Here is a 26,024-nt window from a genome sequence, read left to right on the forward strand (position 1 = left end):
TGAAGATGAGCCTGAATGACAACTCTAATGATTGTACGGACTCTAATGATTACACAAACTGTGAATGGCATACCCTAAGATATAAACTTACAAATTCAGTTATATTACTATTTCCTATTGCCACGTAGCTAACCAGCAATATGTTATTAGTGCTTTATTTGTTCTGCACTTAGTTACTATATTATAATTTCATTAATCATTTATTATATTTTATATACTGTATTCATTATATTCAAATATTTTATGTCATATTTCATGTAAACATTTTGTGTGCCTTGAGATAAATCCAATCAGTTTTCCTACTAACTTAATTTCCTAATAACTAAATTTTCTGCTCTCAATATCTGGACTGACTTGGGTCGACGGCCGCGACTGCAAGCCTTTTCAGATGGGGGGGGGGATAATCTGTAATGATATTTTTAAATCAATTGATTAAATTAAATTCTATTAATATTGCTTAATAACGTGTTGGCGATTCTCTACCTAAATTGCATCCCTGTTCCTAAATTTTGGCGAAATCCTTTCTTTATCATTCGTAATAGTGATCTTGTTCTCTTTTCCAGTACTCTTATCTACAGCAGACACATTCAATATGCCATTGGCATCAATATCGAAGGTAACTTCAATCTGTGGGACACCTCTAGGTGCAGGAGGAATGCCAGTTAATTCAAACTTTCGAAGAAGATTATTGTCCTTGGTCATTGCACGTTCACCCTCGTAAACTTGGATCAAGACACCTGGTTGATTATCAGAGTAAGTTGTAAATGTTTGTGTCTGACGAGTTGGAATGGTTGTATTACGTTTGATGAGCACAGTCATTACACCACCAGGAGTTTCAATTCCTAGAGACAGTGGGGTTACATCCAACAGCAACAGATCTTGCACTTGTTCAGATTTATCACCATTCAAAATTGCAGCTTGGACTGCAGCACCATATGCGACAGCTTCATCTGGATTAATACTTTTGTTAAGTTCTTTACCATTAAAGAAATCTTGCAGTAGCTTCTGAATTTTAGGAATACGAGTAGATCCACCTACCAGGACAATATCGTGGACTTGAGCTTTATCTAATTTTGCATCTTGCAAAGCCTTTTCAACAGGTTCCAATGTGCTTCTAAACAAATCAGCATTCAGTTCTTCAAAACGGACTCTTGTTATGGTTGAATAGAAATCTACACCTTCAAAGAGAGAATCAATTTCGATGCTGGCTTGAGTACTTGAGGACAGGGTTCTCTTAGCCCTTTCAAAGGCAGTATGTATGAGAAATTACATTTCATATATATATAGAGAGAGAGATATAGAAGACAGATAAATTTAAACACCTAAAACCAATATTAATTTGGAATCAAAGCAAGGCAATTCCTCAACAATATTAATAATCGCAACCTCGTATAAGAGTTTTAACAAAATTATAAAAAATAATCGAAATTAAAATAAGAATTAATAATTGAACAAACTCGAAAAGTAAAAATGCGAAAGGGAAAATATACAAATTGTTAACATGTAAGAATTAATCTCCTTTTAAAGAGCTCGGTTACCCAAAGAAAGTTTTCTCGGTTACATGAAATTCGAATTCATATTACAAGAATTTATTAAGTAAATAGTTCAGTATTTAAAATCATTCTCTGGGATTTGGATATACTTATGGATTACGAGGAAATGACGACGCCCTTATACTTATAGACTCCGCCCTAAGGGGGTCTGAAGTCTCGTAATTTTGCCTGAAAGGGCAATATTTTATGATTAATGCAGTGTCTCAAGAATAAAGCTTTGAATATTATAATGAATCATAAATAAATAATAATAAACGAAAGTACTTAATACAAATGAGATGAAAAGACGAAATGATTCAAATTTTATTGGAGAGCCAAAAGTGTTAATTTTACATTTAATTTTGAATAAAAGTCTAAACATTATAACGCGTTCGAATTTTTTTTTTTTTTTGAAATAATAATAATAAATAAAATTGTAATGAAAAATATAATGAAAAATTTAAAAATAAGTAAATCAAGTTCAAAAATATAATAATAATAGTAATAAAATAAATAATATAAAAATTAATGGTAAGGAAAGTAAAATATTAAGAAGAAATAAATATAAAATGTAAAAAGTAACAATAAGAAAATACAAAAAACACAAAAGTAAATATTAATAAAAAAATAAGTAAAAATAAATAGCATTAAAATTGAATATGATATAAAAATAGTAAAAAAATCCATTAATTGCAAAAATATACATAAAAAAGTTCTTAATCTTTAATTAAGGGCTTTAAGTTTGGCTAAAATGCACAGTTTAGTCACATTCAAGCCGCATCCTTGGCTCCCCACTTCATGTCTTTTTTATTAAATAAATATAATTCAGCTTATGAGCTCAATTTTTTATCAGTCACAGGTCCGTCAAGGAGGTCCCCACTTAGTCACTCACTGGTCAATCAGCGTGCAATTTTTTAGCCAGCCACTGGTCAATCATCGAGATCGTCATTTAGTAAGTCTCTGGTGTGTCAATGAACAATTTTGGTCAGATTGATGTCATTTCGAACAAATTTATGACGAATATAAACTGAAAGTATGTCAACTTAGCTCAGATCTTGATAGGTTGCTTTAAAGTGTTATGTTTATTTTTAATTTTCTTAGAGCAAAAATATTTGAGTAACGCTTTTTTTAGGTTTGAAAATGTGAAACGCCGGCTACGATGTGAGGAAGGAGGCTGAGTATTCTCGTCATCAACGTAGATAACAGCGACAGTATCAACGACGATATCAATAAGACGTTCTTGAAATTCTTGAATTGGTTTCCCTTCTATTCTGTCTACATGATCCATTTTGCCTTTTATTTCTATTTCATTATTTGTGTTGATGAGATTGCCGAAATCGATGTCCCCTTGTGCTCCAAGATCGTTATGCGATACAAAGCTTTCAGCATCCAATGATTTAATAGAGGTATTCAAACTGAGTTGTTCCTGGTTAAAGGTGGTTGTAGCGGTATTCATGCCTGTTTGATTACCTGAGTTATAAGGTTTTGGAAAATCAAAATTCTTTTCTGTTTCTTGATGAAGGTAACTAAATTCATTTTCATCACTGAAAAGGTACACATCAGTGGGATTATTATCGAAATCATTTTGAAAAAGGTCGATGTGGTCAGTGGCACTATCAATATGCAAATTAAGATGGTTATTATCAAAAGCTACGTTAGAAACTAGGAGGAAATCGGTGTCATTGTCTATATCCACTTCAAAGGAATCGTCATTAAATTCATTAATATCAGCATATGAATCAAGGAAATCTACATTATGTACCTTCTTTCCGGCATTAAGGTTGCGTTCATTACGGTTAATGGTGTTTTCATCATTACTTTTCCGAGTTTTCTCTTCTCTTCGAGGAAACAAGATGAAGGCAGTCGCAAAGCAAATAAGTATGCCCAATAGGCTGTCGATAAACGGTGTTGGTATAAAAACGTAACACAGTACTGTCAACAAAAAGAAGCCCATTTTAAAAATGGCCCCAATTCGGTTTTAGCAATAAAAATAATATATTTAAGCAAATAAGATCCACACGTAAGATTTTAGCACCACTAGATTTGATATCTCTAATGATTATGGTTTATAAGCATTGTTAAAAAAGTATTCATTAACTTTGTTGTAATTCAACAGAAGCTGAAAAACAATTATTGGTAACTTGATTGTTACAAATCTTATTAAAAGGATTCTTTGAATATGTAGCAATGAAAGATCTTCTGATATATAATTCATAATAAAAAGGAAGTTTCTTTGTGTGTCTTTCGTTCATGCTGCGTGTAAGCTAATAGACCCTGGGCTACGAATTTGGTACATAGGTGCATCTAGGCAAGAGCCAGTGTACCTCGAAGCGAGTATTTAAAAATTGGAATATGTTTTTTTTATCGTATGTTTTTTCATGAAATCGCATCAAATCGATAATTCTCTCTCATTATATCAGCAATAATGCTATTGTATCACTATTGCCACTGTTTATTGTATCAGGACTGTTGCCATTCGGAAAGATTAAGGCGAAAATTAGCGTTTTAAGAGATTTTAATTAATATCTCTGATCTTTGCTATTTTTTTGGATAAAAGAGGAAGCGGAAAAGCGGACAAAGGAACGAACTACCGCTCCCATAAATATTCAAATAAATATTTTTGGGGGGTTTCTTGTGATACAAAACATAAACGTAATCCTCATATATATATATAACCAAAGATTATTATTATTAAAACGAAAATTATGGGAAACATATATTTCAATTGAAAAAATACTTTCAAAACTTGATGTTTTCCTGGTTTTATGAGTGCAAAGCGCACAATATCATGTTTACCGTAGACTCTCATGCAAAGCGTTTCTTCTACCTTTGGTTAGGTGAAAATGAATTTAAATATAAACACAATATAAAATATATAAAAATGTTTTTAATTCTTTAATAGGCACCTATTTATGATAAAATCAACTGATTAGCATAAAATTAACTTATATTAGCGTTATATTCTTAGTGGGAAGGTATTCATGCCTAGGAAGGCCTTTAAATAAGCTCAACAATATGCTTCCATACAAAACCATCACAAGACACAACATTCTGACATCATACCAGGCTACGACAGTCATAACAAACATTCTGAACATGGTAAACCGAGTGAATAGAATATAACGTTTCAATTCTCTACATTCCTCAAAAATAAGATATAATAATTTGAGTCAACATGGAGTGTTCAGAACGCCTACATTACTAAGGGATTCAGCGAATGGATTTAAGTTCGCTCGTGCGATGGTCACTTTCTCGTCCAACAGATTATGACTAGAGAGTGGAAGGGAGAAAAGGATTTATATGTCATCTTCGGTGCACGAACAGAGCTAAATTATGCGCCTTCTTAAAGCTGTTAGGTGAATATCATTCTAACACTTACACACAAGCCTGAAATTCACAAGCCTGAAATGTGTGAAATACACACAAGCCTGAATTCATGAGACTTAAAATGGAAATCTTTATTATCTTTATACTACTTAGTGGGTCACAATCACAGAGTTAAGGGAAGTGGGAGTTTAATTAAACTTTTCTTTTGTATCTCCTCTAAAATCTCAGAATATTATATTGGATATAAAAAGTCTCACATTGCTTTTCCTCCTACTGAAACCCTTTGATTCTTATTAATATAAATAATAATAATTGTTTTCCGTCACTACTTACCTGACATGAACGTATATGTAATTTAGGCACACGCACCCAACAAAATATCTGATTTCGATACCACACGACTTCCCTGTAAGGACTATTAATTTATAGACATTTCTGCTTCAATTGATTTGCCCCTGTGTCCTCGAATTTTAATTAGATATATATTTATATTTCAATTAATTCAGTTCTCACTTCGCGGCGTAGCAAAAATCAATGGAGATTCAAAACACCTTCATTGAAAACTGTAAAATATATAAAAATCTAAAACATTAAATGCAGTTAAAAACAATTTTTACAATTAAAATTAGAGTTTCTGCGTCCAAACAAGCAACTCAACCAACAGGTAGACAGACCAAAATTTTTGGTGTACAGTTTTGAAAGTTAATGTTTAGTCTACCTTTGCAAAAGACATGGAAGTTGGCGCACCAAATGATTTAATCAACAGTTCTAATAACAGTGTCTGGCCTCGTTACGCCTACTATCACTTTTACATTGCTCATAATTTGAGAGCTATTGCATACACGAAAGGTGTAAAATCCATAACCGAAATATAAGAACAACATAAATCGACCTTTTAAAGGGTTAAAAGGCAAAAATGCAAAATTTATTAATATATAAGAACAAAAATACAGAGCTAAACGAGCCGGTGTAAGAAGACAGGAATATATATATATATTTATACATGTTAAAGTGACCGATTGCAAGGAAAAAGCGAGGAGTACAACTAGATGTTATAGCACTCCCGTATACTAAAACATTCTACGGCTACTCATTCTCGAGTTATTCGAGATACGTATCTCACGAAACGAAAATACTTGAAAATACCGCTAATCTCTATGCTGAATCTATTTTACAATCCGTTTTTATAAAAAAGTGCGCCATATATTTTATGTCCAGATACTATGCCAAAACAGGTCATTCCAATTGATTTAAAGCGGTAGAAATGAATACTTTTCTTAAAATCTGCTACCCTAAATTTTTCGCAACTATAGTTCTTCATTTAACTCGTACAGGGAACTAGAAGGTGACAGTTTTGTAATTTCAATTCTGCAGAGCCGATTAACGGAATTTAGCTTGCATTTTTCATACCGAAAAAGCGCGTCTTATGATGCATCTTATTAATCTGTAATGATATTTTTAAATCAATTTATTAAATTAAATTCTATTAATATTGCTTAATAACGTGTTGGCGATTCTCTACCTAAATTGCATCCCTGTTCCTAAATTTTGGCGAAATCCTTTCTTTAGTATAAAATGTATTAACCTGTTGGCGCCCGCAAATCGCCAAACTCATAAATCTGTCATATTACATAAAGTCTTTAAGAAAACTCCTGATGAGAAGATAGCGTCACCTCGTGATTTCAATTAATATCGCTGATTGGAGAAGCGTCGTGACGCACACATATGTATAAGTAGGGCTTCTACTCAAGGTACGAGGAGAACGCTTGTGAGATGGATGCTAAAATAAACCTACCACTTTATATACCAAAATTTGTCTCATTCCTGTTACCCCGTCTGCACAAAACAAATAATGTATGAGAAATTACATTTCAGAAAGCCGGTAGGATACCACCTTCAAAGGGATTATCTAAAAAAGAAGATACCCCAAGGATTATACGTAAAAATGTTACGCACTTAAGTTGAATTTGCCGCTGTGCGACTTCTATGTTTCTACATTTTTCTCTAGGCGTTCTTGCTTCAAGAGAATCATTCTTCTGTTACCTGTATTCTGGTATTCTGCAGATTATTTTACGTCCAGAGAAGCACCCTTCTGCCCCCTGTGATGCGTGATCTGTGTTTCCATCGAAAGTTCGTCGTTCATCAAATGTGCTCTTACCGTTGACCTACTTTTGAGGATGGAAATCTTTCCCTACGTCAGCGGCGTTCTGTGTTGCTCTCGAGAGCTTTGTGCTTGTGTGGTGATTGATCGTGTTTTGCGAAAATCTAATTAAGAGTGCACCAAAATGTGTATTTTCGTGTCGATTTCATCACTCGTATTCTCGTCACAATAAGTCAAACAGAAGCAATTAGTAAAAAGATTGGCGATGCAAATGATATTATTACTATTGAATTATAATTACTGATTTAATAATAGTGTTTTTATTTTGAAAATTTAAAAAAGTATTATTTTGGTATAGATGTATTTTAAATTTGGTATTTAAAGGATGTATTTTGGTTTTAATATTGTTTTGGGAAAATTTCAAGAGTAATATTTTTGAGTTAGTTTTATTTATGAAAGTATTATTAGTTTTATTTATGAAAGTATTATTAAAAGAATAATGGCTAATGAAAACCTCTCTGATCCTGATGATTCATTAAGGACAGCTAGCGCTGAACCTGAAACAAGTATAATTCCCTTTGACGCGCAGAATGGTATGGATATAAATTCATGGCTTGAGTACTTTAACAAAACTCATTTAGATAAAGATGAAACGTGGAAGCTTAATAATGTAGCTCGATATCTAAAAGGTAATGCACTTAGCGTATATGTTAAAAACTGCCATAAAATTGCTGAATATGTGGAATTAGTCCAAATTTTAAAAGAAAATTTTTCGACTCCACTTTAACTACGTTTGGTGATTTTGCCAATTACAAGTACAATCATAAAGAGGACATAACGCAATATTTTCGCAAAAAATTAGATATTGGTAAAAAATTAAATCTAACTCATGAAATGATCTTGGAAGGTCTGACGGTTGGCCTTCCTATAGAATTAAAATCCTTAATGACGGTCAACGCACCCTCTGACCCTATCTCTTGGCTTACTCAAGTCCATAAGCTTATTAAGATTAGCGAAAATCAACAAATCAAAAGTGCACCTCCCAGATTTGTTACTCCGATTGGGAACAGTCCCCAAGATTACAATCGATTTAATAGAAGTAGAATTTCAGCTACTGTGAGACAAGATTCTCCTAGACCCAACAATTTCCAACGTTTTCAGAGACCAAGTAATTTTTATAATCGGTTCAGTGGTCCAGGATTTACAAGCCATCATAATTATAATTCTCAAAATAGATTGCCATTGCCACCCAGTCCCTGTAGACTTTGCACCCGGAACGGAATCCCAAATGCTTTTCACTGGTTTAAGGTTTGTCCTTTCAGAGGGGAGAGATCTGATACACCTAATGTTACGCCCCTTGCAATAGAACCAACCCCAGAAACCCCTCACAGTAGTTGACTATTAAAGGTGTCGGGATATTTGTCCAATAAGAAACGTCTAGAGTGTATTGTAGACAGTGGTGCAACTATATCGATAATTTCTTCCAAACGGCTAGACAATTACATTTAAAAGTACAAAAAATTACGTTTAAAAGTACAAAGAGTTAGGTCATTTTCAGTAACCCAAACTAAAGGAAACATAATCTTTAATAAAATATGTTGTATACAAATGAAAATTGGACGGATTAGTAACCAAATCACCTTGTTTGTTCTTGATAATAATTTGAATTATGTAATTTTAGGACTTTATGAATGCAAATTATTTGAGTATTGATTGTAGTAATTTAAAAATTAAACACCGAGCTATTGTACTTGACTGCCATTTTGACAGCCGACCCATATCTAAACACCTCCAACTTCAAGGTGGTACAACAAATGTTTATCCATGTGTTAATAATGATGATGATGTAAGAAATTTTCCAACCTGTAAATATCGAACTACAAATTCAAAGGAATTAGTTTCTCAGTCTAACATTTATGTGAATAATGCTGTTTCTAATACTGTCGATAAAGAGTATAACTTAAAAAAATTGTTAAATGATTATTCATCTGTGTTTTCTAAAAATAAGTATGATGTAGGAAAAATTAATATTGAACCTCAACGAATTGATTTAAATTCTGATTTGCCTGTATCATTAAGACCTTATAGAACATCCCCTATGGAAGAAGAGGAAATTAAGACCCAAATTGATCAATTATTACAAGCAGGTATAATTAAAGAAAGTTGTAGCCCATATTCGTCCCCCGTGACTTTAGTATTTAAACGTGAGGAAGGTAAGAAAACTAGATTGTGTATAGATTATCGAAAATTGGATTCCCTGGCTAAAACAGATGCAAACCCTCTTCCTCGCATTGACACTTTGTTAGACAAATTAATTAAAGCAAAAGTATTTTCTACAATTGATTTGAGATCTGGTTTCTGGCATATCCCGATTCACCCTGCAGATACTGAGAAATTAGCTTTTTGCACGAATTTTGGATTATTCGAATGGTTAAGACTCCCTTTTGGTTTCAAAAATGCACCTGCAATTTTTAACAGAACAATTAGACGAATATTAACAAAAAATAAAATTAATTTCGCTTGCAGTTACTTTGATGATATAATCGTTTACTCTTCCTCTGAGAAAGAACATTTAGAACATTTAAAAATTTTATTTGAGGTGTTTAAAGAGGAGCATATTAAATTGAATCGAAACAAGTGTGTGTTCGCCAGAGATCAGATCACATTTCTTGGCTATGAAATAAAAAATGGTAGAATAATTCCCGATAACCATAATATAGAAGTTATTAAGAAACTTAAAAAACCCCAGTAACACCAAAGAGTTACAAAGAGTTTTGGGAAGTGTGAATGTGTATCATAGATTCATTCCGAATTATGCAACTATTAGAGCTCCATTAAACAGACAGACTCTTGAAAAAAGATGTCAAGTGGGAATGGGATGACTAATGTCAAAAACCTTTTGACGAAATAAAAAGAATACTGATTTCCAAACCTGTTTTACAATTGTATGATTCCAGTAGGCCATGTCATATTTTTGTTGACGCTTCTCAAACTGCTGTTGGAGCTGTTTTGAAACAACCAGATAAAAATGATGTCCTTCACCCTGTATCATATCATTCCCGAACTTTAAGAAATTATGAGAAAAATTATACGATTACTGAGTTAGAATGTTTGGCCATCGTAGATGCCCTAGACAAATTCTATTACTATCTGCATGGACAAAAATTTGTTATACATACGGACCATGCGGCCCTCGTTTGGCTCAAAAATGTTAAAAATTTAAAAGGTAGACTCTTCCGTTGGTGACTCAAACTATGTATGTTCAATTATGAAGTAAAGTATCAGAAGGGCTCTACCAATATTGAAGCTGACATGCTTTCTAGACATCCTGTTTCACAGCACCTCCAACATTATGTACATTTACTTGATAGAAATGAAATAATCCAACAACAAAAAACTGATAATGTCTGCGGAAAAAAATTACCAAGAGATAAATGATATGATGGTAATTAAGAAAAAGAATTTTTATAAAATTGTAGTACCTAAATCTTTAAGATTAAAATTGTTGAATAAAACCCATGAAAATTTTGGTCACCCGGGAGTTCAAATTATGCTTAACTTAATCACCCCTCAATATTATTGGCCTCCTATTAGCGAAGATATCGGAAATTTTGTTAAACATTATCATACTTGTCAACTTAATAAAAAGTAAAGACAGAAAAAATTTGGTCTTATGCAAGACGTACCCCCAACCGACAAACCTTTCGATTGTCTCTCTATTGACACTGTGGGAGGATTTAATTATTATAATTCTACAAAAAAATATTTACATATAGTTATTGACCATGCAACAAGATATGTCTGGGCTTTTCCCTCGAAACGTGTAACTTCAGAAACCTATGCCAATTGTCTAAAACAAATATTTCAAATACAAGTCCCCCAAAAAATTCTGAGTGACAGGAATGCAGCCTTCACTTCCTCTAGATTCAAAAAAATTCCTTAAAAAGCATAATGTTAAACAACTTTTAACTTCATCTCACCATCCCCAGACAAATGGTAAAGTAGAAAGAGTAAATCAATCAATAGTAAGTCGACTAAAATGTAAAGTAAATTCTTCTTCTAAAAAAGTACCATGGACTAAAGTGCTAGAGCAAGTTGTTATCGAATATAACAACTCCCCTCATACGGTAACCAAGTTCACCCCAGCATACTTACTATTTGGTAACCTCCCTTTTGAAACTCCAATTGATCAAAATAAATACCCTTCCTTAAATGAAGCAAGGGCTTTAGCAAAGAAAAGAACTATCGAATACCACCGAAAGAATAAAACTAGATATGACATCAGATTTGTAGAATCTAAATTTCAACCTGGAGATTTTGTCCTTTACGAGGAATTTGAATACCCAAATACTAGAGAATTGACTTCACCCTATTCAGGCCCTTATCGGATTATGAATAAATTATCTGAAGTTAATTATGAAATCGACAGGGAAAATTTTCACACGAAGAAACCAACTGAGATTGTACTTGCGTCAAAATTAAGGTTCTATTATCCACCCGAGAACTTTAAATTACATCATGAATAAATCAAAATTTATAAATCAATAAACTATCCATAGCCCTTCTTTTAGTTTTCATCCTGTTGTCCCCTTTAATAGTTGATTTATCTCTCAGTGTCTGAAAAGTTTGTCTGGCCTTTTCTTTTACTGGGCTTCTTCAAAATTGAGTTTCAGGTTCAATACACTTTCCGTGTGGGAAACACTCAATTGAGGCTATACTACAAGTAGAGTACTATACCCTCACATTTCCTTGAGCTCATGTTTTCCTATGTTTGTGTTATAAATTGTAGCAACAGTTGAAAAAGTTAAATTTCAGTTGTTGAAATTTCTGAATTTCATTTTATGTTTCTGCAGCATCGTGTACATGCATGAACTGGTATGGATGTTGGAAGTTAAATTTTGTTTTGTTATCATTAATAAGAGAAAAATAGAGTGACAAAATATGTTAAAAACCTAGCAAAATGTGTATTTTCAACAAGAGTATAAGAGCTCTAGTATCGTGACATAAAAACTCAAATGTTTTCAGTGCCAATGCTAATCCATAATTCTAGCGCTAATTAAATGATCCGGAGATCTCCAAAGACCAGTAAAAGAGTGAAGATGAGCCTGAATGACAACTCTAATGAATGTACGGACTCTAATGATTACACAAACTGTGAATGGCATGCCCTAAGATATAAACTTACAAATTCAGTTATATTACTATTTCCTATTGCCACGTAGCTAACCAGCAATATGTTATTAGTGCTTTATTTGTTCTGCACTTAGTTACTATATTATAATTTCATTAATCATTTATTATATTTTATATACTGTATTCATTATATTCAAATATTTTATGTCATATTTCATGTAAACATTTTGTGTGCCTTGAGATAAATCCAATCAGTTTTCCTACTAACTTAATTTCCTAATAACTAAATTTTCTGCTCTCACTATCTGGACTGACTTGGGTCGACGGCCGCGACTGCAAGCCTTTTCAGATGGGGGGGATAATCTGTAATGATATTTTTAAATCAATTGATTAAATTAAATTCTATTAATATTGCTTAATAACGTTGTAGGGTTTATATTTATTTTAACTAAGATTTATTTTAAGTTTAAACTATCTTTCCTGTCAAGCCTTACTTTCCCCTGGAACTGCCGATGCCGGAATATGTAAATTTGAGTAGAACGCGCAAGGATTCAAGTTATCAGCGGAGGTATTCGGATTTAAATAGAAGGAAACAAGTTCGGTGTGAGAGATTCTCTTACTTAGCGAGCGCGGAGGTAGTTAGCGAGAATTGAAGAACCCCGCGTTGCGGCCTATGTGCTTGGCGGGAAGTAGTGGTCATCGTTCCAGTGAGCTTCAAGTCTGCTGAATTAGCAGCGGTATTGTAAAACGCGGTGAGTTAGTTATTTTAGAGAGCCTCGTAGTTAGAATCTTGTCTTTACTTTCTTTTCAGGTTATTATTTTTATTTTGACTGCCAAGTTGGCACAGTTTGTAAGCGTCAAGAGGACGCAATTGTAATTTATTACGTTGAATAAAAAGGGACTTAAACCCTTTACAAGACTCTGTGGTTTATACAAGCTTTCACAGTCACCTTTGGTTGCGTGCAAGTTGGAGGCGTGCAACGTTATATTGGCGCCCGAACACTTATCGAACTGAAATGGCCGAAAACTGGATTAAAGCCGCTGGACAACACCAAGAAATGACAACGCAGTTAGAAGGATTTGGATACCTGGTCCAGACTTTGAGAGCATCAATCAAGCCAAACGTCTATTTCGACGGAAAAAATTCGGTGTCCGTATTTTTAGAAGGTATAGAAAACCACTTTCAGCTCTACCCTGTGCCTGAAAGACAAAAAGTTGCCATCGCCACATCAGCACTAAGAGGACAGGCCGCGCTATTGTGGAAAAATATAGGCAAATTTCTTCTAGGTGAATTTGGAAGCCCGACGTATACATTTGAAAATTTCAAAAAATCGTTAGTAAAGGCCTTTCCCATAGTGAAAGATCGCGCACGGCTGGAAGTCGAGCTATATAGTTTCTATCAACGGGATACAGCAGATTTGACGGACTTTATTTTACGAAAAATCAAGCTAACGTATATGCTGTATGGGAAAAAACCCGATGCGGAGGTTATTGAAATAATATTACCAAGATTGTTACCCGCTGTCCAAGACTACTTTGAAATTGGAAACCCAAACACATTGCAGGAACTTTTCGAATTGGCGGTGAAGTTTCAAAATCGCAGAATAGCGGAAAAAGCGAGAGGGGAAACATATTCTCAACATACCCGAAGGAAGGAGGAAACCAGAAATGGAAATCGCTCATATGGGGGAAAGAACTATCAAGCTAACGCATCGAAACTCTAAGGTCAAGGCCCAAAAAGAAAATTTGAAAATAAGCATCCGCGTACCCAGAAGACACAGATTGAAAGGAAAGCTTTAAACGACTAGAGGGGCCTGTGAAAGGGAGGGTCCAGACCCCGGAAGTTTTAAAAAAACCCTCAAATAGACATTTAAATACAATCATCGTAAAAAACTCACAGCTACCAATTATACAAGTCCTGGTTGGCGATGTACCAGTAGAAGCCCTCATCGATACAGGAGCAGAAGAAAATTTCATGAGTGAAAAGTTCTTCAAAAAGAATTTTTATAGGATAAGACTATTTATATCCAGAAATACGGAAATTATAGCGGCGCAAGGAAAAACATGTCACTGCATCGGGAAAGTATCATTAAACGTACAGGTAAAAGAGGAAAATCTCAAAGTATTAATTTTTGTGGTGAAACACCTGCAACACTCTCTTATTTTAGGTATGGACTTTTTAAGGGCCGCGAGGGCCAAATTAAATTTTCAAGATAGTTCCGTGGTGCTGGAGATGGACCAGAGGGTGGTGGAACCTGTGGAGACACCTGAATTGGACCTTAGCCATTTGAATGACCAGGAAAGTAAAGCAATACAGCAAGTGGTGAGTAATTTTTCTCATTTGTTTTCAGAAAAACCAGGAAACTGTCAAATCGTGACTCACAAGATTCAATTAAATGCCGAAAAACCTTGTAGGACTAAACCGTATCGCTATGATAAACAAAAAGACTTAATCATCGAAGAACATATTCAGGAGATGTTAAAGAATAAAATAATAACGCCCATAAATAGTGAATACGCGAGTCCAGTCGTACTATGTAGGAAAAAGAACGAGTTTCCTCCTTCCGATAAAAGGGCTTGGAGGTTTGCTATCGATTACAGAAAACTAAATAGCATTACTAAATTTCCAGTTTACCCTTTGCCGGTTATAGACGAGATCATTAGACAGATCAAATCGACAAGATATATGTCTACTTTGGACTTAACGTCTGGCTACTATCAAATAGCTATGAGACCCGAAGATATACATAAAACCACGTTTATAACAAAATCGGGTACTTATGCATTTTTACGCATGCCCTTTGGGTTGTGTGGGGCCCCATCAACATTCCAGAGAGCTATGGACATTGTTCTAAAGCCTGTCCTAGGAAAATCAACTTTAATTTATCTAGATGATATAATTATAACGAGTAGTACGTTGGAACAACACATTAATGACCTCGAACAAGTTTTTAAATTATTAAAAGAGGCCGGTCTTACAATTAACGCCTCAAAATGCAAGTTCGCAACTAAAGAACTTAAATATCTCGGTTATAAAATTTCGCAAAAGGGTATAGAAACGCAAGATTCAAAAATAAAGGCTATTAAGAATTTCCCACCGCCCAACACCGCCAAGAAACTTTCATCGTTCCTTGGATTATGTTCTTACTATCGATCTTTCATAAAAGATTTCGCTAATATTGTTGAACCACTCTTAGTAATCAAAAGAAAAAAGAGTAAATTTACGTGGACAGCGGAAGCTAACACAGCTTTTGAAAGATTAAAAGAAGCGCTTATTAATGCCCCTGTTTTAAAATTCCCTGAGGGGGACGAAAACCTAGAAATTGCGGCAGATGCGTCAGACTATGCGGTGGGTTTGGTTCTTATGCAAAATAACCATCCGCTGGCATTTTTTAGTAAAACATTGAATCAGACACAAAGGAATTATACAGCTACAGAAAGAGAAACATTAGCCGTATTAATGGCTGTACACAAATTTCGAGTTTATTTCGGCAAATCGCCAGTAACAGTCTTTTCGGATCATGCGGCTGTTGGTAGACTTTACTCGGGGAAAAATCTAACGCCCAGGTTAATAAGATGGGCTTTAAAACTCCAAGAATATAATATCACAATTAAATATAAACCGGGTAAGGAAAACAATGTAGCTGACGCACTTTCTCGTATAAAACTGGACGACGAAGGAAATGAACTTAAATGCGCTGTGTTGACTTCAAAAATTTTAGATTCTATAGAGATACGGTTATTACTGAACTGAAAGCTGATCCTGAATTTGGAAATATCTATGCTTATTTGAAAGACCCCGAAAGCTTTGAGCACACAGATATCGATGCGATAAGAAATAGAGCAAAAAACTATGAAATAATAGATAATTTATTATTCTATACGAAAACAACAAACGAAAATCTTGAGTATAAGCCAGTCATCCCAGCCTCGCTTCGATTAAGCATTTTGAGGGAGTTGCACGAAAAAAAAAACAGCGGGCCACCTCGGGGTCAGAAAGACTATAAAAAGGGTACGCGAGGCGGTATATTTCCCGCAATTATACAAAATAGTAACGGCGTATGTCAGGTCCTGCAATCAATGTCAGTTAATAAATGATATTAATTACAGCCCGGCCGGGTACTTAAATAGCATTCGCGCTACATTTCCGAATGAAATTTTAGGAATAGATCTCCTTGGTCCCTTCCCCCAGAGCGAGTTAAATAAAAATCGTTTTCTTTTAGTAATAGTAGATCATTTTTCAAAATGGATAGAAATTGTTCCTCTTAAACGCGCGTCAGCCAAAACAGTCGCAGATGCATTCTTACACAGATACATTTTAAAATACGGTGCACCGATAAAAGTCATTAGCGATAACGGAAAACAATTCATTAGTCAAGTATTTGAAAACATATGCAATGGACTTGGCATACGCCATATCAAAATGGTTCCGTATAGACCACAGGCTAACATAGCAGAAAGAGTTAATAAAAACATAGTAAAAATAATTCGCAGTTACGTGAGCACACATCACAAGCGCTGGGATGGCTACATAAATGAATTAGCTTATGCTTTAAGAACGGCACATCATGATACTACGGGAAAAACTCCAGCAGAATTATTTTTAGGCAGAAAGTTAATTACGCCTTTAGATAAATTATTCTTTGTGCAACAAAGAGAGCAGGAGTTTAAACAACAAGATGTGCAAACGTTGATTGATCAGGCGCTTAAAACCTCGGATACGGCAAGAAATAGACAAAAGTTATATTATGATAGAAAACGCCGTGAAGCAGATTTTAAAGTTGGGGATAAAGTATTGAAGCGGAAATTTTCTTTATCAAGTGCCCCAGACAATTTTATGGCAAAGCTAGCTCCAAAGTTTGAAGGCCCCTATGTAATTCAGGAAATCAAAGGGGTAGTATTATATCTTAAGAACGACAGAGGGGAAATCTGTAAAGCAAGTCCCGACCAGGTGAAAAAATACTATAATCCAAATGATTTTGAAATCCTTAAAAGTTTCTTGCAGGACTCAAGTCTAAACGAAATAGAAGGGCCAGAGACTGCAACAACTATTCCACCACCCAAGAAACGGAGAACTGAAGAGAGACCTAGCACTTCTACAACCCGGACGTCGGTATCAAAAAGAAAAAATGATTTTCAAACTCCGGCGTTTAAGAAAAGCAAAAATACAGAATAACCGGGTAAAGAAACCGTGGTAAAGACGAAAGCATCACCTACAAAGGATGTCAGGAGAAATTACACATCAAGGAGAACGCGCACACGGCCACAGAGTCAGGTGCCAGCAAGGCCGCCGTTCCGGAAACTGAAACGCCAGCAGGAGGCACAAAAATACGAGGAACAGAAGAAATTCAAGAAGGACTCCAGACCGGAGGACGTCAAGACCAGCCGCCCCAGGCAGAAACGCAAAGGCCAACAACCAGACGATTACTCCGTCAAGAGGCCAGCATGTAGAGGACGCAAAAGAAAGAGCAACGTGGACGACACTCGGAGATCAATAAGGAGAAGATTGACATCCATGAAACCTCTAACTTGGGATCAATTTTGCCAAAAACGGATGACGGAGTTTCAAGCATCGAAAACTCAAAGATAAGTTAAAACCTTCTATAAATTTTTTTTCTCTTTTGCTCCGAAATGTTATGCATAAATACGAAGTTCTATGTTTTGACGAAAGTCAATATGTCTCGGTTGAGACTTAGTTTTGTTTTACTTTATTTAGCTAAGGCAAAAGTATTATTTTCTTTAAGTGTAAAAGCTAAAAACAAGCATTTTCTGTTGGTCGAAAGACTAATTCTGTTATGTTAAAGCCAAAATTTGGCCGAAGATAAAAATAACTTCGTATTCTTCTATTAATAAGAATTTTAGTTTCAGTGCCGCCAGCTTGGCGAAGAATGAGTAAAGTAAAAATTTATTTTCTCTTATTCATTTTATGGTAAATTGTAAAAAGCATATGTATAAAATTTTGTAAATGTATGTAAATACTTGAAGGTTATGTAAAAGTAGAATTTAGTCTAGAAGCATAAAATTGTAGATGCTAAAAGTGAATGCTTAAAAGCAATGAAGTCAAAATTTAAGTAGTAAATTGTAGATAAAGTCATGCTTTAGAGCGAAAGCCTGCATGTTTAAAGATGAATGAGGGGGAAGTTAGAATGAATGTGTTTTGTAAGGTTCTCCACCTACATTTGAATTTTTAAGACTATTAAAGTAGCTCATTGAGTTGTAGAATGTCGAGTAAGGTGTGTCTATTTGGTCGTTGAATTCTAACAAATCATGGTGGTTAGGGGAAGTGTTGTAAGACTAAAACACGAATATTCCCGTTTGACACCACACACGGTGGAGAGCCAGGGTAAAGTTAAATTAATGCTTGAAAAATTGAATGAATGTGAAGTAAGCAATAACTAAGAAAAACGAATCGTTTAAAAACAAAAATTTATTGTGTCAAGAAAGTGTAAATTATAATGTATGTAGAAAGATACTGATACTTATTCCTTCCAGATGCTGGAAGGAAAGACCAAGATTGATTGATGAAGTCCAGGAAAAGTTGCTGTAAGAAGAAAGCTTTGTAACGAGCAACAGAATTTTAGTATAATTGTTACATAAGATTTTTTTTTTTTTTTGTGTGTAAACGAGGTTCTCGCCAGTTAGTTCAGAATTAGATAAACTTACAACAGATCGTTTGTAGGACCTGCTTCCAAGTTTTACAAATTCTGGCAGCGGCAAATGTAGGGTTTATATTTATTTTAACTAACATTTATTTTAAGTTTAAACTATCTTTCCTGTCAAGCCTTACTTTCCCCTGGAACTGCCGATGCCGGAATATGTAAATTTGAATAGAACGCGCAAGGATTCAAATTATCAGTGGAAGTATTCTGATTTAAATAGAAGGAAACAAGTTCGGTGTGAGAGATTCTCTTACTTAGCGAGCGCGGAGGTAGTTAGCGAGAATTGAAGAACCCCGCGTTGCGGCCTATGTGCTTGGCGGGAAGTAGTGGTCATCGTTCCAGTGAGCTTCAAGTCTGCTGAATTAGCAGCGGTATTGTAAAACGCGGTGAGTTAGTTATTTTAGAGAGACTCGTAGTTAGAATCTTGTCTTTACTTTCTTTTCAGGTTATTATTTTTATTTTGACTGCCAAGTTGGCACAGTTTGTAAGCGTCAAGAGGACGCAATTGTAATTTATTACGTTGAATAAAAAGGGACTTAAACCCTTTACAAGACTCTGTGGTTTATACAAGCTTTCACAGTCACCCTTGGTTGCGTGCAAGTTGGAGGCGCGCAACGTTATAACGTGTTGGCGATTCTCTACCTAAATTGCATCCCTGTTCCTAAATTTTGGCGAAATCCTTTTTTTTTATTCGTAATAGTGATCTTGTTCTCTTTTCCAGTACTCTTATCTACAGCAGACACATTCAATATGCCATTGGCATCAATATCGAAGGTAACTTCAATCTGTGGGACACCTCTAGGTGCAGGAGGAATGCCAGTTAATTCAAACTTTCGAAGAAGATTATTGTCCTTGGTCATTGCACGTTCACCCTCGTAAACTTGGATCAAAACACCTGGTTGATTATCAGAGTAAGTTGTAAATGTTTGTGTCCGACGAGTTGGAATGGTTTATTACGTTTGATGAAAACAGTCATTACACCACCAGCAGTTTCAATTCCTATAGACAGTGGGGTTACATCCAACAGCAACAGATCTTGCACTTGTTCAGATTTATCACCATTCAAAATTGCAGCTTGGACTGCAGCACCATATGCGACAGCTTCATCTGGATTAATACTTTTGTTAAGTTCTTTACCATTAAAGAAATCTTGCAGTAGCTTCTGAATTTTAGGAATACGAGTAGATCCACCTACCAGGACAATATCGTGGACTTGAGCTTTATCTAATTTTGCACCTCGCAAAGCCTTTTCAACAGTTCCAATGTGCTTCTAAACAAATCAGCATTCAGTTCTTCAAAACGGGCTCTTGTTATGGTTGAATAGAAATCTACACCTTCAAAGAGAGAATCAATTTCGATGCTGGCTTGAGTACTTGAGGACAGGGTTCTCTTAGCCCTTTCACAGGCAGTATGTATGAGAAATTACATTTCATATATATATAGAGAGAGATATATAGAAGACAGATAAATTTAAACACCTAAAACCAATATTAATTTGGAATCAAAGCAAGGCAATTCCTCAACAATATTAATAATCGGAACATCGTATAAGAGTTTTAACACAATTATAAAAAATAATCGAAATTAAAATAAGAATTAATAATTGAACAAACTCGAAAAGTAAAAATGCGAAAGGGAAAATATACAAATTGTTAACATGTAAGAATTAATCTCCTTTTAAAGAGCTCGGTTACCCAAAGAAAGTTTTCTCGGTTACATGAAATTCGAATTCATATTACAAGAATATATTAAGTAAATAGTTCAGTATTTAAAATCATTCTCTGGGATTTGGATATACTTATGGATTACGAGGAAATGACGACGCCCTTATACTTATACTTATAGACTCCGCCCTAAGGGGGTCTGAAGTCTCGTAATTTTGCCTGAAAGGGCAATATTTTATGATTCATGCAGTGTCTCAAGAATAAAGCTTTGAATATTATAATGAATCATAAATAAATAATAATAAACGAAAGTCCTTAATACAAATGAGATGAAAAGATGAATGATTCAAATTTTATTGGAGAGCCAAAAGTGTTAATTTTACATTTAATTTTGAATAAAAGTCGAAACATTATAACGCGTTCGAAATTTTTTTTTGAAATAATAATAATAAATAAAATTGTAAGTAAAAATATAATCAAAAATTTTAAAATAAGTAAATCAAGTTCAAAAATATAATAATAATAGTAATAAAATAAATAATATAAAAATTAATGGTAAGGAAAGTAAAATATTAAGAAGAAATAAATATAAAATGTAAAAAGTAACAATAAGAAAATACAAAAAACACAAAAGTAAATATTAATAAACAAATAAGTAAAAATAAATAGCATTAAAATTGAATATGATATAAAAATAGTAAAAAAATCCATTAAATGCAAAAATATACATAAAAAAGTTCTTAATCTTTAATTAAGGGCTTTAAGTTTGGCTAAAATGCACAGTTTAGTCGCATTCAAGCCGCATCCTTGGCTCCCCACTTAATGTCTTTTTTATTAAATAAATATAATTCAGCTTATGAGCTCAATTTTTTATCAGTCACAGGTCCGTCAAGGAAGTCCCTACTTAGTCACTCACTGGTCAATCAGCGTGCAATTTTTTAGCCAGCCACTGGTCAATCATCGAGATCGTCATTTAGTAAGTCTCTTGTTGTCAATGAACAATTTTGGTCAGATTGATGTCATTTCGAACAAATTTATGACGAATATAACCTGAAAGTATGTCAACTTAGCTCAGATCTTGATAGGTTGCTTTAAAGTGTTATGTTTATTTTTAATTTTCTTAGAGCAAAAATATTTGAGCGGACAAATAAACGAACGCTAAACTACCGCTCCCATAAATACTCAAATAAATATTTTTGGGGGGTTTCTTGTGATACAAAACATAAACGTAATCCTCATATATATATATAACCAAAGATTATTATTATTATTAAAACGAAAATTATGGGAAACATATATTTCAATTGAAAAAATACTTTCAAAACTTTATGTTTTCCTGGTTTTATGAATGCAAAGCGCAGAATATCATGTTTACCGTAGACTCTCATGCAAAGCGTTTCTTCTACCTTTGGTTAGGTGAAAATGAATTTAAATATAAACACAATATAAAATATATAAAAATGTTTTTAATTCTTTAATAGGCACCTATTTATGATAAAATCAACTGATTAGCATAAAATTAACTTATATTAGCGTTATATTCTTAGTGGGAAGGTATTCATGCCTAGGAAGGCCTTTAAATGATAAGCTCAACAATATGCTTCCATACAAAACCATCACAAGACACAACATTCTGACATCATACCAGGCTACGACAGTCATAACAAACATTCTGAACATGGTAAACCGAGTGAATAGAATATAACGTTTCAATTCTCTACATTCCTCAAAAATAAGATACAATAATTTGAGTCAACGTGGAGTGTTCAGAACGCCTACATTACTAAGGGATTCAGCGAATGGATTTAAGTTCGCTCGTGCGATGGTCACTTTCTCGTCCAACAGATTATGACTAGAGAGTGGAAGGGAGAAAGGGATTTATATGTCATCTTCGGTGCACGAACAGAGCTAAATTATGCGCCTGCTTAAAGCTGTTAGGTGAATATCATTCTAACACTTACACACAAGCCTGAAAAAATTCATGAGGCTTAAAATGGAAATCTTTATTATCTTTATACTACTTAGTGGGTCACAATCACAGAGTTAAGGGAAGTGGGAGTTTAATTAAACTTTTCTTTTGTGTCTCCTCTAAAATCTCAGAATATTATATTGGATATAAAAAGTCTCACATCGCTTTTCCTCCTACTGAAACCCTTTGATTCTTATTAATATAAATAATAATAATTGTTTTCCGTCACTACTTACCTGACATGAACGTATATGTAATTTAGGCACACGCACCCAACAAAATATCTGATTTCGATACCACACGACTTCCCTGTAAGGACTATTAATTTATAGACATTTCTGCTTCAATTGATTTGCCCCTGTGTCCTCGAATTTTAATTAGATATATATTTATATTTCAATTAATTCAGTTCTCACTTCGCGGCGTAGCAAAAATCAATGGAGATTCAAAACACCTTCATTGAAAACTGTAAAATATATAAAAATCTAAAACATTAAATGCAGTTAAAAACAATTTTTACAATTAAAATTAGAGTTTCTGCGTCCAAACAAGCAAGTCTTTAAGAAAACTCCTGATGAGAAGATAGCGTCACCTCGTGATTTCAATTAATATCGCTGATTGGAGAAGCGTCGTGACGCACACATATGTATAAGTAGGGCTTCTGCTCAAGGTACGAGGAGAACGCTTGTGAGATGGATGCTAAAATAAACCTACCATTTTATATACCAAAATTTGTCTCATTCCTGTTACCCCGTCTGCACAAAACAAATAATGTATGAGAAATTACATTTCAGAAAGCCGGTAGGATACCACCTTCAAAGGGATTATCTAAAAAAGAAGATACCCCAAGGATTATACGTAAAAATGTTACGCACTTAAGATGAATTTGCCGCTGTGCGACTTCTATGTTTCTACATTTTTCTCTAGGCGTTCTTGCTTCAAGAGAATCATTCTTCTGTTACCTGTATTCTGGTATTCTGCAGATTATTTTACGTCCAGAGAAGCACCCTTCTGCCCCCTGTGATGCGTGATCTGTGTTTCCATCGAAAGTTCGTCGTTCATCAAATGTGCTCTTACCGTTGACCTACGTTTGAGGATGGAAATCTTTCCCTACGTCTACGGCGTTCTGTGTTGCTCTCGAGAGCTTTGTGCTTGTGTGGTGATTGATCGTGTTTTGCGAAAATCTAATTAAGAGTGCACAAAAATGTGTATTTTCGTGTCGATTTCATCACTCGTATTCTCGTCACAATAAGTCAAACAGAAGCAATTAGTAAAAAGATTGGCGATGCAAATGATATTATTACTATTGAATTATAATTACTGATTTAATAATAGTGTTTTTATTTTGAAAATTTTAAAAGGTATTATTTTGGTATAAATGTATTTTAAATTTGGTATTTAAAGGATGTATTTTGGTTTTAATATTGTTTTGGGAAAATTTAAAGAATATTATTTTTGAGTTAGTTTTATTTATGAAAGTATTATTAGTTTTATTTATGAAAGTATTATTGAAAGAATAATGGCTAACGAAAACCTCTCTGATCCTCATGATTCATTAAGGGCAGCTAGCGCTGAACCTGAAACAAGCATAATTCCCTTTGACGCGCAGAATGATATGGATATAAATTCATGGCTTGAGTACTTTAACAAAACTCATTTAGATAAAGATGAAACGTGGAAGCTTAATAATGTAGCTCGATATCTAAAAGGTAATGCACTTAGCGTATATGTCAAAAACTGCCATAAAATTACTAAATATGTGGAATTAGTCCAAAATTTAAAAGAACATTTTTTCGACCCCACTTTAACTACGTTTGGTGATTTTGCCAATTACAAGTACAATCATAAAGAGGACATAACGCAATATTTTCGCAAAAAATTAGATATTGGTAAAAAATTAAATCTAACTCATGAAATGATCTTGGAGGGTCTGACGGATAGCCTTCCTATAGAATTAAAATCCTTAATGACGATCAACGCACCCTCTGACCCTATCTCTTGGCTTACTCATGTCCATAAGCTTATTAAGATTAGCGAAAATCAACAAATCAAAAGTGCACCTCCCAGATTTGTTACTCCGATTGGGAACAGTCCCCAAGATTACAATCGATTTAATAGAAGTAGAATTTCAGCTACTGTGAAACAAGATTCTCCTAGACCCAACAATTTCCAACGTTTTCAGAGACCAAGTAATTTTTATAATCGGTTCAGTGGTCCAGGATTTACAAGCCATCATAATTATAATTCTCAAAATAGATTGCCATTGCCACCCAGTCCCTGTAGACTTTGCACCCGGAACGGAATCCCAAATGCTTTTCACTGGTTTAAGGTTTGTCCTTTCAGAGGGGAGAGATCTGATACACCTAATGTTACGCCCCTTGCAATAGAACCAACCCCAGAAACCCCTCACAGTAGTTCACTATTAAAGGTGTCGGGATATTTGTCCAATAAGAAACGTCTAGAGTGTGTTGTAGACAGTGTTGCAACCATATCGATAATTTCTTCCAAAACGGCTAGACAATTACGTTTAAAAGTACAAACAATTACGTTTAAAAGTACAAAGAGTTAGGCCATTTTCAGTAACCCAAACTAAAGGAAACATAATCTTTAACAAAATATGTTGTATACAAATGAAAATTGGACGGATTAGTAACCAAATTACCTTGTTTGTTCTTGATAATAATTTGAATTATGTAATTTTAGGACTTTATGAATGCAAATTATTTGAGTTGAGTATTGATTGTAGTAATTTAAAAATTAAACAGAGAGCTATTGTACTTGGCTGCCATTTTGACAGCCGACCCATATCTCCACACCTCCAACTTCAAGGTGGTACAACAAATGTTTATCCATGTGTTAATAATGATGATGATGTAAGAAATTTTCCAAACTGTAAATATCGAACTACAAATTCAAAGGAATTAGTTTCTCAGTCTAACATTTATGTGAATAATGCTGTTTCTAATACTGTCGATAAAGAGTATAACTTAAAAAAATTGTTAAATGATTATTCATCTGTGTTTTCTAAAAATAAGTATGATGTAGGAAAAATTAATATTGAACATCAACGAATTGATTTAAATTCTGATTTGCCTGTATCATTAAGACCTTATAGAACATCCCCTATGGAAGAAGAGGAAATTAAGACCCAAATTGATCAATTATTACAAGCAGGTATAATTAAAGAAAGTTGTAGTCCATATTCGTCCCCCGTGACTTTAGTATTTAAACGTGAGGAAGGTAAGAAAACTAGTTTGTGTATAGATTATCGAAAATTGAATTCCCTGGCTAAAACAGATGCAAACCCTCTTCCTCGCATTGACACTTTGTTAGACAAATTAAGTAAAGCAAAAGTATTTTCTACAATTGATTTGAGATCTGGTTTCTGGCATATCCCGATTCACCCTGCAGATACTGAGAAATTAGCTTTTTGCACGAATTTTGGATTATTCGAATGGTTAAGACTCCCTTTTGGTTTCAAAAATGCACCTGCAATTTTTAACAGAACAATTAGACGAATATTAACAAAAAATAAAATTAATTTCGCTTGCAGTTACTTTGATGATATAATCGTTTACTCTTCCTCTGAGAAAGAACATTTAGAACATTTAAAAATTTTATTTGAGGTGTTTAAAGAGG

General features: G+C 34.1%; 1 protein-coding gene across 1 annotated transcript; it reads right to left on the reverse strand.

The window, feature by feature from the left end:
• Positions 1–483: 483 nt before the first annotated feature.
• LOC146996076 (heat shock cognate 71 kDa protein-like) lies at positions 484–19,612 on the reverse strand. The gene is made up of 2 exons (XM_085821336.1): positions 19,477–19,612; positions 484–1,256 (listed from the first exon to the last, which is right to left on the reverse strand). Exons 1-2 carry the CDS (start codon positions 19,610–19,612, stop codon positions 484–486), a joined length of 909 nt encoding a protein of 302 aa, XP_085677462.1.
• Between the last annotated feature and the right edge of the window lie 6,412 nt (positions 19,613–26,024).

Source organism: Stegodyphus dumicola, chromosome 7 (assembly GCF_044657685.1).
Source record: "Stegodyphus dumicola isolate Sdum_Otavi_A_Nest chromosome 7, ASM4465768v1".
NCBI classification, from domain to species: domain Eukaryota; kingdom Metazoa; phylum Arthropoda; class Arachnida; order Araneae; family Eresidae; genus Stegodyphus; species Stegodyphus dumicola.

Excerpts from the sequence above, each read along its gene's own strand:
- LOC146996076 (XM_085821336.1), bottom strand. The coding sequence starts at position 19,612 with ATGACCAAGGACAATAATCTTCTTCGAAAGTTTGAATTAACTGGCATT. Across the intron at positions 1,257-19,476 it reads TGTGTCTGCTGTAGATAAGA|ATACTGCCTTTGAAAGGGCT; the intron begins GTACTGGAAAAG and ends AATTTCTCATAC.